Source organism: Borostomias antarcticus (assembly GCF_949987555.1).
Source record: "Borostomias antarcticus genome assembly, chromosome: 16".
In the NCBI taxonomy this organism is placed as follows: Eukaryota; Metazoa; Chordata; class Actinopteri; order Stomiiformes; family Stomiidae; genus Borostomias; species Borostomias antarcticus.
In genome coordinates, this window is record NC_140249.1 from 18,716,064 (window position 1) to 18,731,532 (window position 15,469).

The 15,469-nt window shown below is 51.2% G+C and overlaps 1 protein-coding gene across 1 annotated transcript in view; it reads left to right on the top strand.

Moving 5' to 3' along the window:
- ptprbl (protein tyrosine phosphatase receptor type B, like) overlaps positions 1-15,469 on the top strand; it is a 29,033-nt gene that overhangs the window by 7,836 nt on the left and 5,728 nt on the right. Inside the window, exons 9-24 of the mRNA XM_084451357.1 lie at positions 1,339-1,656; positions 2,249-2,506; positions 3,321-3,584; positions 3,994-4,263; positions 4,501-4,770; positions 5,271-5,537; positions 7,732-7,998; positions 8,485-8,748; positions 9,911-10,174; positions 10,609-10,872; positions 11,766-12,035; positions 12,328-12,591; positions 12,980-13,246; positions 13,527-13,811; positions 14,476-14,754; positions 15,135-15,284. Coding sequence (XP_084307483.1) covers positions 1,339-1,656; positions 2,249-2,506; positions 3,321-3,584; positions 3,994-4,263; positions 4,501-4,770; positions 5,271-5,537; positions 7,732-7,998; positions 8,485-8,748; positions 9,911-10,174; positions 10,609-10,872; positions 11,766-12,035; positions 12,328-12,591; positions 12,980-13,246; positions 13,527-13,811; positions 14,476-14,754; positions 15,135-15,284 — 4,221 coding nt within the window. The remainder of the gene's footprint in view (positions 1-1,338; positions 1,657-2,248; positions 2,507-3,320; positions 3,585-3,993; positions 4,264-4,500; positions 4,771-5,270; positions 5,538-7,731; positions 7,999-8,484; positions 8,749-9,910; positions 10,175-10,608; positions 10,873-11,765; positions 12,036-12,327; positions 12,592-12,979; positions 13,247-13,526; positions 13,812-14,475; positions 14,755-15,134; positions 15,285-15,469) is intronic.

Sequence of the window (15,469 nt, forward strand, 5' to 3'; positions counted from 1 at the left end):
CATTTATAAAGAAAGCATATCTATAAATGTGACACGTGCCAATCCAACTACAGTCCTTCTACCTTTTCCCCACTACAATCCACCTACACTCTTTACATCCCTTGCACATTGTCAAGGCCACAACCTTGATGCGTCCTGCCAAGGAAGTCTTCCCAGCAGCCACCTCTCTGGCCGCTGATCTGTTAAAGCCCCAGAGCACGCTGCTGCCCCAACCGTCCCAGGATGTAAGAGAGCAGAGGTCAATAACAATGCCACAGCCTCTAAGAAAGCAGAGGTCAATAACAATGCCCCAGCCTCTAATCTGAAGTGTTTGTTTCCAGACAGATATCGCTGCTCCCCAGAGCCACTTCCCGACCCACATTGTTCCTCTGTACTAACGGATACGCCAGGCCCCCAACCGACAAGCTCTTTGTTTTCGCAGGACAGATAGATTAGATTAAGAGTGCACTCAAGAACATTGCAGTCAAAGTGCCTCAAGATTTTGTTGGTCGTCCTAGAAAGCGGGACTCGTAATTTCCTGGGTAATTTGTTGCTGATTGCCAGGATGAACACTATCAATTTTACCTTCTCTCTTGGAGTGGAATAACATCTTTGGTGCATTTATCAGATACCACATAGGCTCATAGAGTTAGGATGCCATCATATGCAGCGGCGTTCAGCGACCCCCTACTGTGTGTCCCCAGGACCGAACATTGTCCTTTGGTGTTGTGCTGAGCAGCCAACGTGATTCCTACGGGCCCTAGGGAGGAAGCCATTATTAAGAAAGGGTCAAAGCTCAATACTGAGCTGTGTGTGTGTGTGTGGGGGGGGGGGGGGGGGGGCTTGCCCCCTCGTCCTCCTCTGTTCCTCTCCATGTTGGCTTTGTTTCTGTCGTTTCCTGTCCAGGCTCTCCGCGCTCTCACTCCAGACCCACACAGGTCTCGCAAAAAGAACGGCGCATTCTTTAAGAAACCAAAACAATCGTATCAGCTCCCTGCATCGCTGCCACCAGTGGCCTTCGGGAGAAGCACAAAGACAGGAAGCTCTACTTACACTTTTGTAACACTGAAAATGGTTAATTGAGATTTACATAATCTTATCAAGGTGCAGATATGCGCTGTGCTTTCCACTGAATATTCCACAGAATATTTCTCACTTTCGAGGTGTAGGTGAAGCTTAAAGGTCGTTTGGCTCAATTTCTGCTGAAATTACGTCTCTTTCTTCCTCTCTCTCTCTCTCTCTCTATCTCTCTCTCTCTCTGTCTCTCTCTGTCTCTCTCTCTCTCTCTCTCTCTCTGTCTCTCTCTCTCTTTGTCTCTCTCTCTCTCTCTCTCTCTCTCTCTCTCTCTCTCTCTCTCAGACCCGGTGGGGCCAGCCATGTTGGTCGTCCTACCGGACCGGGCCCGGGCCCCGAGCTATAAGGGTGTGGCTCAGGCGTCTCAGACCGGCGCCTCCGGCCTGCGGGTGTCGTGGCCCCGCTCCCCCGGGCACGTGGACTGGTATGAGCTGACCCTGCGGGACGCCCTCGGCGGCGCCCCCCGGAGCACGCGCATCATGGGCACCGCTGCCCCCCAGTCCGGCTTCACCGCCCTCGTCCCCGGCACCCTGTACTCCCTCAGTCTGGCGGCGAGCGCCGGGAACAAGACCGCCCCGCCGGTGCTGGCCACGGCAGCCACAGGTGACGTGAAACCGTTTAACTGTCGCCATGCAGATCGACTGATTCGCCTGACAAACGGCTGCTCCTCAAATAACACTCGACCGTCCGCAGAGTAGCTCTGCCTGGGACTTGATACGGCCACATATCATCCTCAGTCCCTTGGTTCCTCTTAAGACTAGTCGTAGAGGTTTGGGTTTCAGAATGTTGGCAGTTTTGAATTCCGCCCGTCACATGACCACAGTGACAGTGTGTCCCTGCATGGTTGTCTAGATGTCCACGCTAGGACCAACTTGCTGCTGCTCAACCGTAGTAACGTATTGTTGAGAGTGTGAGTGTGTACATGTACACAGGATGCAACCGCAGATGAACGCACATACTTAAAGACAATAACAGCACCACATTGTCAAGTAGAAGTACCTGGGAGAACTGATCCCGCTTTCAATAAAATAAATATATGTGTTACGGGATTCACGTCTGAGTAATCTCGGCCCTCTATGTTTTGATAGGCCTGTATAGATGCTAAACCTACAGCCGTTGATAAGGGGAAGGTTCCTACATGACCACCCAGGTCAAGTATCCATTGTGGCGACCATCTTGTCTCTATCCCCTGCAGCTCCTTCGTCGGTCTGGGGCCTCCAGGTTTCGGCCTCTTCCAGCAGCCTCAGTGTTTCCTGGCAGCCCGGCCCAGGCAGGAGAGAGCGTTTCTGGGTGCTGCTGAGAGACCGGGGCGGCCTGGTCAGGAACGTTACTGCGAAGGCCGGGGTTACCTCTTGCCTCCTCGGTGACCTGCTGCCCGGGACCCTGTACAACGTCACGGTGGTGACAGAGGCCGTGGGTCTGCAGAGTGCCGTGTCCCAACAAGCAGTCACAGGTAACCGGGTCTCGGTTCGTCCATCTGGGTTATTACCGACTAGGCCGCCACATTGTACTATTGTGTTCTATTGGATTGAATAGTCCAGTTATCACAAAGTGCTAAATCATAATAGTTTGGTATTTAGTGTTTTTTGTAATTGGTATTCTGTCGGCCTGGGTTCAACCAGGCCATTTCTGCTTCAGTTTGTACTAAGAAAGGTCCAGGTTTATATGCAGGAGGGGGTCTCTGGCTTCTAGTATGATTGATCACTGGATATTGTAGTGTTTCTCAAACAGTTGGCTCACTTTGGGGCTCTTTGTTGTATTTTCCAATACTACACCCTCTCTCTCTCTCTCTCTCTCTCTCTCTCTCTCTCACACACACACACACACACACACACACACAATTGTAGCCGTGCTCCATGTCGTTGTTTCCAGGATATTTTGGGCTTCTCCACTCCACCCTTCCTCTTCTCTGCAGCGGGCTGGCTGATCAAAGCCTGCTAGACGCCCTTCTATCAGCTCTATTCTGCTTCAACACAATACGTCTGCATCTATGGTCAAGATTAACGGGAACCTGATAACAGTTACAGGATGGGGTATAAATCTTACAAGGATTCCTCTGTTTCTCAATTTAAAAAAATAATCTCTCAGAATGAATGTACTTTATGAACTCGTTTATGAAAATCAGCCATTTTTAAATGGATCATCACAAGACCAGTCTATGCAGAGGCAGTATGAAGACATGTTTTGAACCCAGTGCAAGGAACTGATAGCAACATCTATGGCCAAATATCAGTGTCAATTTCCTCTCGACTTCCTCCTCTCTGTAGTTCCTGGGGCGGTATCAGACCTGCGATTGGACAACAACGGCAGCATGGACACGCTAAGGGCCTCCTGGGTCAAAGCCAGGGGGGGCGTGGACGCTTACTTGGTCACTCTGTCTGCTCTGGGATCAGCCAATCAGGACCGTCAGCTGCTGCCTAACGTCACTGCAGTGGTGTTCAAGAGCCTGACCCCCGGGCGGGCCTATCAGGTGTCTGTGAGGTCAAAGGTCGGAGAGCTTAGGACGGAGGCGAAGGTCACTGGCAGAACAGGTAGATCTTTCAACGTCAACTCACTTCACATATAATTAGATATATTATTGACGATACAATGAATGAATAAATCACTTTTCAGTGTGCTCAAAAATGTCTGCAAATACAATATGTCGATTTAAATCGTTAGGTGAGAGTGATTGAGCCTGAAAACGTCTTGATGCAGTGTGTCACAGCCTTGTCACAAGTTGATACTCTTACTGCCCAGATAGCAAGCGGATGTGTAATGATTCTGGGCCATATAGGGGCCAGAACTAAGCCACAAGGGCCAGATCTGGCCTGTATATGGCCCAGATCCGCTTGCTATCTGGGTGAGTACACCATACTCACTATGTTTCCCTCCATGAATCTCTCTTAACCCCCCGCCCCCCCCTCTCTCTCTCTCTCTCTCTCTCTCTTCCCTGGCCAGTGCCAGACAAGGTGGGCCAGCTCGTCATGGTAGGCCACAGCGACGGCAGAACCCTGAGAATGACCTGGTCGCCCCCCAGAGGCCAGTGGGAGAACTACCGCGTCCTGCTGTGGAACAGCACAGTGGCTCTAGTGAACCAGACGGTCAGCAAGCAGGTCAGACAGCACTCATTCTCCGGACCGGGCCTGGTACCTGGGAGACCGTACAGGGCTGAGGTCAGCGTGCAGAGTGATGCTTTCAGCAATTCAGCACACTGCCAGGGAAGACTTGGTAAGTCAATTAATCACGCTATGTCACATGTTTATTTCAAGTTGGGCTTAATTGTCGGTAGAATCAGTTAATAGGTGGAGTTTGGTACTGGTATCAATAATTTTGCTTCTCTCTTTTTTTTCATACTCTTTACCCCCCTCCCCACCAAAACCTCAATCTCATCCTCTCTCTCACTCTCTTTCTCTCTCTCTTTCTCTATCTCTCCATCTCTCTCTCCCTCTGTCCCTCCCTGCCCAGCTCCCAGGACTGTCCAGCAGCTGACCGTCCGTCACAGTGACGAGACGTCCCTGAGTGTCCTGTGGACTCGTCCCGTGGGAGAGTGGGACAGCTACGCCGTGGTCCTCACGCCGAGGGATGCGGACGCCGCCGCCGCCCAGAAGAGGGCGCTGTCCTGGGAGGCCAGGGAGTGCACGTTCAACGTCCTCATGCCCGGACGCCAGTACACCGTCACCGTGACGACCAAAAGCGGCAACCTCAGCAGCTCGGCGTCTGTGATTGGACGAACCAGTGAGTCGTTGATTCTGGGAAGCGGCTCTTGATGATGTGAAGTATTTGTTTTTCCGACCGTTCTTTCTTTAGGATTGTAATGCTTCTCGTGGTGGGAAGCAGCGTTTATTCAGTGTTATCACACCGTACTGCTCACAGTCGGCTTCCTCATGTGGTGTTACTCACGGCCAAATTACCAGAAAGGAGGAAGAGATACAAAATGCCTGGAAAGCTGTGGTGGTTACTCTCATGACTCTGACGTGTCTCGCTGTTGTACCAGTCAATATTGTCTGGTCTACCCATGACCATATATGGTCTTTTTGTCTAATCATCTCTTTTTATGGTCTCACTATGGTTGCTCAACAGTCTCAATTACTTTTTATGGTCGCTCAACAGTCTCAATGACTGTGATGATAATAAACAATAGTCATTTTAACAGTGAATCACTTTTCTGAAACTATGTTGCAAAGTGCCTGAGACACTGCGTGAGTGATGGACCGTCTGTCTCTCTGGCCGGTCAGCGCCGGCGCAGGTGACCAGGCTGCGGGTCAGCAACGCGGGCAGCACCGACAGCCTGCAGACCGAGTGGGAGCGCGCCGCCGGACAGCTGGACTCGTACCGCGTGCTGCTGGTCCACGACAGCAGCATCATCAAGAACGAGAGCGTGGCGGCCCGCACCACCGCCTACAGCTTCCTGGGCCTGAGGCCCGGCGCCCTCTACAAGGTGGTGGTGACCACGGTCAGGGCGGGGCAGTCCTCCAGACAGACCTGGGCCGAGGGACGCACTGGTACGACTGCTTTTTTGTGTTTTTGTTTCTTGTGGTCATTTTGAGCGTTTTGGGAGAAAAGGCTGTCATGGATTCATTTGATGTGCCTGTGTTTATTGTAGACTAATCAATTGTGTCTGTTTATTTGAATATTTACCAAAGTTAATTAATAGACAGTGACATCAGACTGGCAAGAGATTATTGTTTGCAATATTCTTTGCGAAAAGAAGAACTGAAGTATTTCTTAATTTAAATCACATTTAAATTAAGAAGATATACTTCAGTTCTTCTTTTTGTGGTTTGTGTTCTCATGAGCACCACTACCAAAGATTATGTCATGTCCTTATACTCATCCTGACCCGATCGTTCCATCGCCGTGGTAACTGACAGAGTCAGACTGAGTGTAAACAGCTCTTTGTATCTGAGACTGACAGGAGGATGTTTTTCAATATTTGCTCTTATCTGATGCGGCAGGAATTCGCTTGGAATTTTCAGGAAGCGCAGACTACACCACAAAAATGTCAAGGTCTTTCTTTCAAAGACTTCCCGTTGGAAAGGGGAAGAGGACGGGTTGTGTTTTGTATTGTTGTTTCTAGGCCATAACGTACCATAGGGTGAAATATTTAAGAAAAAATGTTGGAGTAGATTCTTGTGATCAAAGGAACGAAGGAAAGTTTTCAGTAATTACTTTAATATTTTATTGTGTTATACTGTAACATGGAATCAAAGTGATTTCATTTGGGGGTTTTGTCACTCATAAACACAAAGTACTCTATAATGTCAAAGTGAAAAACAAATCGTCTCTTAAATTAATTACAAATAAAAAACAGAAAATAATGGATTCCATAAGTGTTCACCCCCCTCCCCCCAATTTACTGCTTGATAGAAGCACTTTCGACTGTAGTTAAGTCTGTGTGGGTAAGTCTCAGCTTTGCGCATCTGCAATAGTCGCCCATTCTTCTTTGCAAAGTTGCTCAGGCTTCATCAAGTTGAATGGGTGCCGTTGGTGAACAGCAATTTTTATGTCTTGCCACAGATTCTCATTTGGATTGAGGTCTGGGCTTTGACTGGGCCATTCCAGGACATTGACCTTTCTGGCTGATGGGCGGAGCCCAACAGTCTATACTAGGGTTTGTCTCTTTGTCCCTCCCTCTGTCCCTCTGTGCGTTATTGACTGCAGGCAGAGTGAGTGGCACGCAGCACAGAGAGCAACGGTGTCAGATTGAGACTAAGAAAGACTCTAGAGTTTACAGATTGCCTCATTAATGCTATCACGTTCCGTGTCAGGGCACATTAAGAGTCAGTAGGCACAAATTAACATGGACGCCACTCTTTGTCAACCCAACGTGGCGTAATCAGGAAGTGAGGTCTCAATAACGCATCATCCCTTTGACATTCTACTTAATATGCATGCTCGATGAGGGTGAATGGGCACAATTTAACATGGCCACCACTCAACATCAACACAACGCCACGTAAACAGGAAGTGAGGTCTCATTGAGTTGTTTTCAACACAGGCTTTCTTCTTGCCACTCTCCCATACAGCCCAGCCCAGGTTTGTGAACTGTTGTTGTCTCATGCACAGTTTCTCCCATGTCAACTCCTTCACAGCTACTATAGGCCTCCTGGTGGCCTCTCTGACTGGCCTGCCTTGCCCTGTTACTTCGTCTTTGAGGAAATAATATCCTTTCATCAAATGAGCCACCAAAGGTTGCCTTAGATCAGAGGATAACAGTACAATGAGATAAAAAGCCATTGAAAGGAATTAGGTAAGATGTCAGAGTCGGATGTGTGTAGTGGAGATAGTTCTAAGGTAGTGTGCAACTGAATGTTCTGTCGCCCAGAGGGCAGAGGTCAACAAGGAGGATGGTGAGTGGACCAGCTGGGGAGGATCTCAGGGAGTGTGAGGGGGGGAGGGGGGGGGGTTACCTTGGAGGTGCGTCAGGGACCTTCCGTACATGGGAAGGCCGGTGGAGTTTGATGGGAGTGGATGCAATGTGGTCAGAGGATTTGATGTCGGGGAGCATTCAGGCAGCGTAGTTTCGCACTTCGAGTGAGCGTGGACATGATTGCGGTGGTGGAGGAACGTGGACATTTGTGACGTTTTTGATTTGGCGTTTGTAAGTGGACGTACGTCCGACCGCAAAGTTGTTGGACTTCAAAAATGAACTGTGCTTCTCTCTCCACCCCCCCCTGCACCCCCACCCCACCACAGTCCCTGCCGCTGTCGCCGAAGTCACCGTCACCAACAACGGTCGCATGGACTACCTCAGCGTGTCGTGGCGCCCGGCCCCGGGTGACGTGGACCACTACCTGGTGACCCTGAGGGACCGGGAGAAGACGGTGCGCACAACCAAAGTCCAGCCCAGGTCCAGCCCCGAATGTTCCTTCAACTCTCTGGTGTCGGGGCGTCTCTACAACATCTCCATCACCTCCCGCAGCGGAGCCTACGAGAACCACACGCTTGTGCAGGAGCGCACACGTAGGTCCACTTCCTGTCTGACGTGCTGTATGTCCTCTGCATTTAGCGAGTGGGAATGAAACTGAAGCAATCATTGCTGCAGTCTTGCGTTGATGGACTTGCATGAAAATGATTCTGAGTCCTGAACCTCGGAAGTAAATGCAGTGGTGATGATTGTCCGAAAAAAGAAAAGACACAAACGACATTATAGATGCTTTTATAAAGTAAATACTAAATAAAGTGGCACATGCACATCCATAAACCAAAAACAGGGCAGGTGCCAAGCCGAAACGAGCGATATCAATATGAAAAAGAACAGAGTCAGACACTCTGATGAAGAGCGTTGCTCGAAACGTCACACATTTTTTGATTCTGGTACAATAAATGCCGTAACTATGGAGTCCAGCAGTGTGCGAGACCGTTCTTTTTCATTTTCGCTTTTATAAAGTAATCATTCGATGAATCCACACACAACTTCATCCACCTCAACGTCTCTTCCCCCTCCAGAGCCGGCCAGCGTCCAGACCCCCACAGCCGTCCACTCTGCCCGGGACGACTACCTGAAGGTGTACTGGCGGCATGCGGCCGGGGACTTCGACTACTACCAGGTGGTCATCAAGCACAACAACATCTTCCACCAGAACAAGACGGTGGTCAAGACGCAGAACGAGTGCGTGTTCATGGGCCTGGCGCCGGGCAGGCTGTACACGGTGGTGGTCAGCACCTGGAGCGGCCAGTACGAGACAAGCGCCTCCACGGACGGGCGGACCTGTGAGTGAGACTCGTGGCGTTTACTTCCCTCGTTTCTGTTCCAAACAGATGTTCTGACGTCCTTGAAGTTCATTGAGAGCATATCGTGGGTAGTGAGCAGGGCCGGACTGGCCATGTGGCGTACCGGGCAAATGCCCGGTGGGCCGGACCTACTTGTGGGCCGATCTAAAAAAAAAAAGAGCTAACGAACGGCCCATAGAGCAGGGACAGCGGCCCATTGGTCCATTTTCTATACTGACACTGGGCTGGCCCAATCATATGTAGGCCCCACCCCTCCCTCTGTTAGTTTCAGGTGTCATTTGCGTGGGCCGTTAGAGAGCCAGCTGGCCTGTCCCCCCGTCAAGAAATCGCGCAGCAGCATCCCCCCCCCCCGTCAACAAATCGCGCAGCAGCACCCCCCCCCCCCCCCCCCCCGTCAAGAAATCGCGCAGCAGCATCCCCCCCCCCCGTCAACAAATCGCGCAGCAGCACCCCCCCCCCCCCCCCCCCCCTCAACAAATCGCGAAGCACCCCCCCCCCCCCCCCCCGTCAACAAAACGAAACTGAAGGTGTTCCATCTCACCGCGTCGGCTCGGCTAGTGGCCTGACTGGGGCTACATTTCCCGGTAGGAAATATTCACCCAGTCCAGCCCTGGGTCCGGACGATTGTGGTGGGCCGGTCTGGGCCAAAAATGCCAGGGCCGATTTTTTGTCCCAGTCCAGCCCTGGTAGTGAGTCTTCATGGTGTTTAAACTACACCAATTATTTCTCATGGTCTTTTTTGCGGATAAACTCCGACATCTGAAATAAAGATTCTACTCAGTGAATCGTCTGAAATAAAGATTCTACTCAGTGAATCGTCTGAAATAAAGATTCCACTCAGTGAATCGTCTGAAATAAAGATTCAACTCAGTGAATCGTCTGAAATAAAGACTCTACGCGGTGAATCATCTGAAATAAAGATTCTACTCAGTGAATCATCTGAAATAAAGATTCGACTCAGTGAATCGTCTGAAATAAAGACTCTACTTTGTGATTATTTCACTAAGTAGAGTGCCTATTTCAAAATCACGTTGGCCTATTTTTCTTGTACTGTAATGCGTCTGTCTTCTCTCCGCTGAGCAGAAGGTTGTAGGAGAGGGTTTTAACCCTGCCTCTGACCCTTCTCTGTCTCTGACCACAGTCCCTGCCGCGGTGAGGTCACTGTCCCTGGCCGGGAGGGGCACGGAGGACCTACGGGTCACCTGGCAGGCCGCCCCGGGGGACGTGGACCACTACGAGGTGCAGCTCCTCTTCAACGACATGAAGGTGTTCCCGCCCATCACCCTGGGCAGCGGCGAGGGCGGGTGCGTCCTCTCCTCCCTCACCCCTGGACGGCTCTACAAGATCCACGTGTCCACCTTCAGCGGGCCCAACCAGAGGGCCCAGTTCATAGAGGGCAGGACAGGTAAACGACCAACGCCCCTTGCTGTGCTTCATATTTCTAGTTAGTACAAGCGCTATGTGCACAAAGTGTTTGTGTTTACATTAGAGACAGTTTTGAGGACATTCTTAATTCTTGATGCAGCTCATTGAGAGAATCAACAGGACAGGTAGACAACCACTGGCACACTGGACGCCATATTGAATTAATGATGAATGTGTGGCTGTGTGTGGATGTTTTGAGTACCTCCTAAAATGGCTGTTATGTACTGTAGGCTTATTCAGGCAATCCGGAGTAATTGATACCAGCCAGGTTTAATGTACACCAGGTTTCATGACAACTGAACGATAGTTAATGCACAGCTTCGCATTTTATGCCGAATGTTCAGGTTACAGTAGGGTTATTCAACATTAACAACACATAATAGAGCAAACTTCACTCTTCCACGTTACCACCAGTGCCCAGCAAAGTCAAGAACATCCACGTGAGCAACAACGGCCAGGGAAGCATGCTGAAGATCAGCTGGACGCCGGGCCAGGGTGACGTGGACAGCTACTCCGTGTCCCTGCACCGCCAGGGCCGCCGTCTGGACGTGAGGCCCGTCCCCAAGCACCTGAACGAGCTGGCGTTCGGCTCCCTGCAGCCCGGTCAGCTCTACAGCGTCACCGTCCAGTCCATCAGCGGGGAGCTGAACAACAACAACTCGGCCAGCGGACGCACCGGTGACAAAACTCCCCCAGATTCAGTTAGAATTAGCTGGTTCTGTACAACGGTGCGGCTATGGTTATGATCTAAAGACCAACGCGTTCACGCTAGACTTAGTTTTTTAACAGTCACCGCCTTTGTTACATGCAACCCTGTGGGAAAAGCCTAACCCTAACCCGCCATTTTAAAAAGTGCAGCTGCCGCCGCCTTTTGAGTTGCATTCTGTTGAACTTTTCAGAAAAGCGCTGCGTGATGTCAAGCGCCTTTCTGACAGCTGACCAATCAGGATGAGGAGAATTATGTGTACCGTCCCTAACTTAGTTACCAGCGCCCCCAAAAGACTTAAAGATGGATAAAGTAGCCTACACTGAGTTATATGACATATACAGACATAAAGAGTCACAAACGATACATTTATTCAAGGTTGTGATATGCCCCGTACTGCTGTTGGCCACGGATGATATCATGTACCCACAAATGGCGCCCGGATGGTCAGGTACACCCTCCTCCTCCCCCTCAAACGTGAAAGCCAATGCGAGTACTAATTCATTTGCCATAATTTTAGCTGATGGCTATTAATTTATAGTAGGCTAGGCCGTATATAATATTACTAATTTAGTTGACGTTAAGGATGCTTTTGATAACGGTTGAGTCAACGTTGGCTAGAAAGTAGGCTATGATTCCCGTTGGCAAGGTTACAGAACACTTGTGCAGAAAGCGCTGAAAAGGCGCAGAAGGCAGCACTTTTTCTAAAAAAAAGAAGTCTAGTGTGAACACGGTGTTATTATTCTTAGTCATCAGAAGACAACATAGATTCAGAGCTAATATCGTGGCCGTCTTTGCGATGATTTGCGTCTGGGTTCCGGGTCTTTCTATAACTTGTCCCGTGCCTCCCCCCCCACCCCCACAGTGCCCTCTGCTGTGACGGGGCTGCAGGTGGACAACCTCCACACCACCTGCACCCTGCTGGCCCGCTGGCACGAGGCCCTGGGCGTGGCCGATGGCTACCGCCTGCAGCTGCTGGACGAGCGGGGCGGCCTGGTCGCTAACTCCACCCGGGCCGCCGGCTCCGCCCAGCACCGCTTCGACGGCCTCACGCCGGGCAAGAGGTACCGCGTGGTGGTCCAGACCACCAGCGGAGCGGAGCGCAGCGAGGGGGTCAGCGTCGCCGCCCGCACGCGTAAGAGACGCCGTTAGAGAGTTGTGTCATGTGTGTGTAGGATTGTCTTTGAGTGTGTCACTGTGAAAGGATTGTGTCCATTAGTAATTAGTAACAAATACATAATAGATAGTCACATATTGGATGGAGAGTGTGAGATAAGATGTCTTAATGAAGTCAAGAGTCAATTGAAGGTATAGAATTGAAGGTATAGAACCAAAGCGATCGGTTGAGAGCGGTGAAGTAAATTGATCCATTTCTATCGGAGTAAAAAGCCACAGAGTCTGACTGCTTTCTCGCCATCCCTCCACAGGTCCAGCAGCTGTGACCGACCTCTCCATCCAGACCAACACCACCACCAGCCTGACCTTCCGCTGGTCGCCACCAGAGGGCGAGTTCGAGGGCTACGACCTCTACCTGTACAACGGGGATGACACCCTGCAGGACCGTCAGAACGGCCAGGCCAGCAAGCTGCACTGCTCCTTCCGGGGCCTTAGGCCCGGCGCCCCCTACAGGATGGTGGTGCTCACCCGCAGCGGAGAGCAGACCAACGACTCGGCCGTCTGGGCCAGGACAGGTGAGGAGGGGTGGGGGGGCGGAGCAGGGGGCGGGGCCAGGACAGGTGAGGAGGGGTGGGGGGCGGGGCAGGGGCGGGGCCGGGACAGGTGAGGAGGGGTGGGGGGGCAGGGCAGGGGGCGGGGCCAGGACAGGTGAGGAGGGGTGGGGGTGGAGCAGGGGGCGGAGCTGAGATGGGGCGTGATCGCCGGTGTGTGGGAAAAAAAGTGGAAAAAAGGATTCAGGTCACTAATCGTTCCGCATTCTTCATACAAGGAAGTGTCAAACTTTGTCAATCCGAAATAAATTTCATTGCGATGTCTAGCTTTGCAAGAGTTAGCAACCTGCGTGTTTCAAGGAAATGCATTTCATACATTCCACATGCACATAATGACCATTCTCCTGTCCAGTCCCTGCCGCAGTGACATCCCTGCAGGTCCAGAACCAGAACAAGACGGAGGCGCTGCTGGTCAGCTGGGAGCGGGCAGCGGGGGAGCTCAGCGGCTATCTGCTGTCCCTCTACGGCCCCGACGGGTCCCAGCAGGGCGAGGAGCAGCTGGGCCCGGAGGTCAGAGAGCACCAGTTCAACCGGCTGGTCCCCGGGCGCCTCTACCACACCGTCATACTGACCCGCAGCGGAGAGCTGTCCAACAGCGCCCTGGCCAACGGCCGGACTGGTGAGATACCGTCGCAGCCGGAAACACTTTACGATAAAGAGTTCTACAGAGTCTATAAAGGGTTTATAAATGTTACTTTATTGTAAAGTGTTACCTAGCAGCCTTTGTGCTAGACTGGAATTATGAAGTTGTGAGTGGTAGGCTATTCTCTCACTGAATCTGATAAAAGAATTCAGTGTTTTTAAATTCACTTTTTTTCAGAATTAACTTGACAGTGAAATATAGTGAATTCACAATTTTATAAGAAATGTTTGTGGTATTTACCAACACCTGCCCACAGCCCCCAAACCCCCCACATCGTTCTCCTTCGGCGGGGTCACCAACACCTCCCTGGAGATGACCTGGAGCGGTCCCGTAGGCTCAGACTATGACGACTTTGACCTGCAGTGGGCGCCCCGGGACCACCTGTCCGTGTTCAACCCCTACCACACCCGTACCTCGGGCAGCCGCATCCTGATGGGCCTGTACCCCGGCCGGCTGTACACCTTCAACCTCCGCGCGGTCAGCGGGGCCACCGGGGCCTGCCCTGCCTACAGCCTGGCCATCCACAAGAGCATCCGCACCAGTAGGTGGCGCTATGTTCAGTTCAGTGCCGGGGTTCCTGAGCAGGGATTAAACCTACAGTCCTAGACTGATGAAACATGTCAGTGGAGATTCTGTTTTGAAACGAGCTTCAGGGCATTAAGAGGCTAATATGTGTTTATATCGGTAAATAGGAAATGGACTGCACTTACAGTATATAACGCTTTTATCCAAAGTGCTTTACAACGGCCTCTCACTCACACATTCACACATCAATGACGGTAGCTGCTATGCAAGGTGCCAGCCTGCTCATTGGGAGCAATTTGGGGTTCAGCGTCTTGCCCAGGGACACTGACATGTGGACAGGAGGTGGGATTCGAACCACCGACCCTACGATCATTGGACGACCCGTTCTACTTCCTGAGCCACAGTTGCCCTAGTATATATTATGGGTAGAGTACTGTATAATGACCCAGTTTAAGCACAGAGATCAATGGAATACAGAATCACAGAAGACCTCTATTCAGCTATGAGGATCAAAGTTCATAATCTGAATTTTCCCTAGAGTAGAAATGTCTTTACATCCAGTGTGGCTCTCAGGAACCCTTCACTAGAATGTAACATGGGGACTTTGTCGTGATATCCTCGAACACCAGAAGTTCTGCCATTAACTCTGGCGCCCCCTACTGTTCACCCCCGTTCCTCAGAGCCTGAGCGTGTCCGTGGCCTCCACTGCCGTCCTCAGAACTCCACCTCCATCTCCTGCTCCTGGGGCCCCCCGGAGGCCGACTACGACAACTACACCATCGAGTGTCTCCACCAGGACTCGCGCACGCTGGTTCACTCCCGGCGGACCGGCCGCCACACCACCCTCTACCACATCACCCAGCTGGAGCCCCACAAGCGCTACACCGTCTCCGTCAAAGCCATCTCCGACAGCGTGACCAGCGAGGCGTCCGAGTACAGCGTGGTCACCATGATCGACCGTGAGTACGGAGGGAGCCGATCGCTCGGCCGCTGCGGTTTATTATGATGCGGTCAGACGACAAACCAGCTTTTAAAGTTATTTTTACAACCGCTACAATTGGAATGGTCATTTATAGTGACAGGTCTGTAGCCCTGTCTCAAGAGTGTGTATAAGACTATGAATGGTCATATTGAGGTTGAAAATAGATGTTCATCCCAACAGTCACCAGCTCTAAAGCGTGGTCCAGCGTGGTCTTGTTGCCACCATCGTTCACTGTGATTAGACTCACCAGAATTATCCTATTGGTCAATAGGTGATTGCAATACAAACAGAGGTACTATCAACCTACTGTATATACCGTACTATAGCTATAGCTATATCCATTCCTCCATCGCCCAGGCCCCCCCCTCCCCTCCCTCAACACCCGGGTCAGTGAGCGGTCTGCTCTGGTCACCAAGTCTTCAATCTCCTTCAAGTTCAACTGCAGCTGGTTCAGTGATGTCAACGGGGCTGTGAAGTTCTTCACCGTGGTGGTGACAGAGTCAGAAGGTACAGATATATATATATACAGCATGCATGCACGTGCACACACACACACACACACACAATACATCGCACACACGCCAAACGTTTTTTGTCTTACAGTCCCAACACTTAATTAATAACTCGCTCTGAGACTGAATATAGTTTTTGCCCGCCTTTGAATTCCTGAAATGACCGGAGCTGGCTCAAAA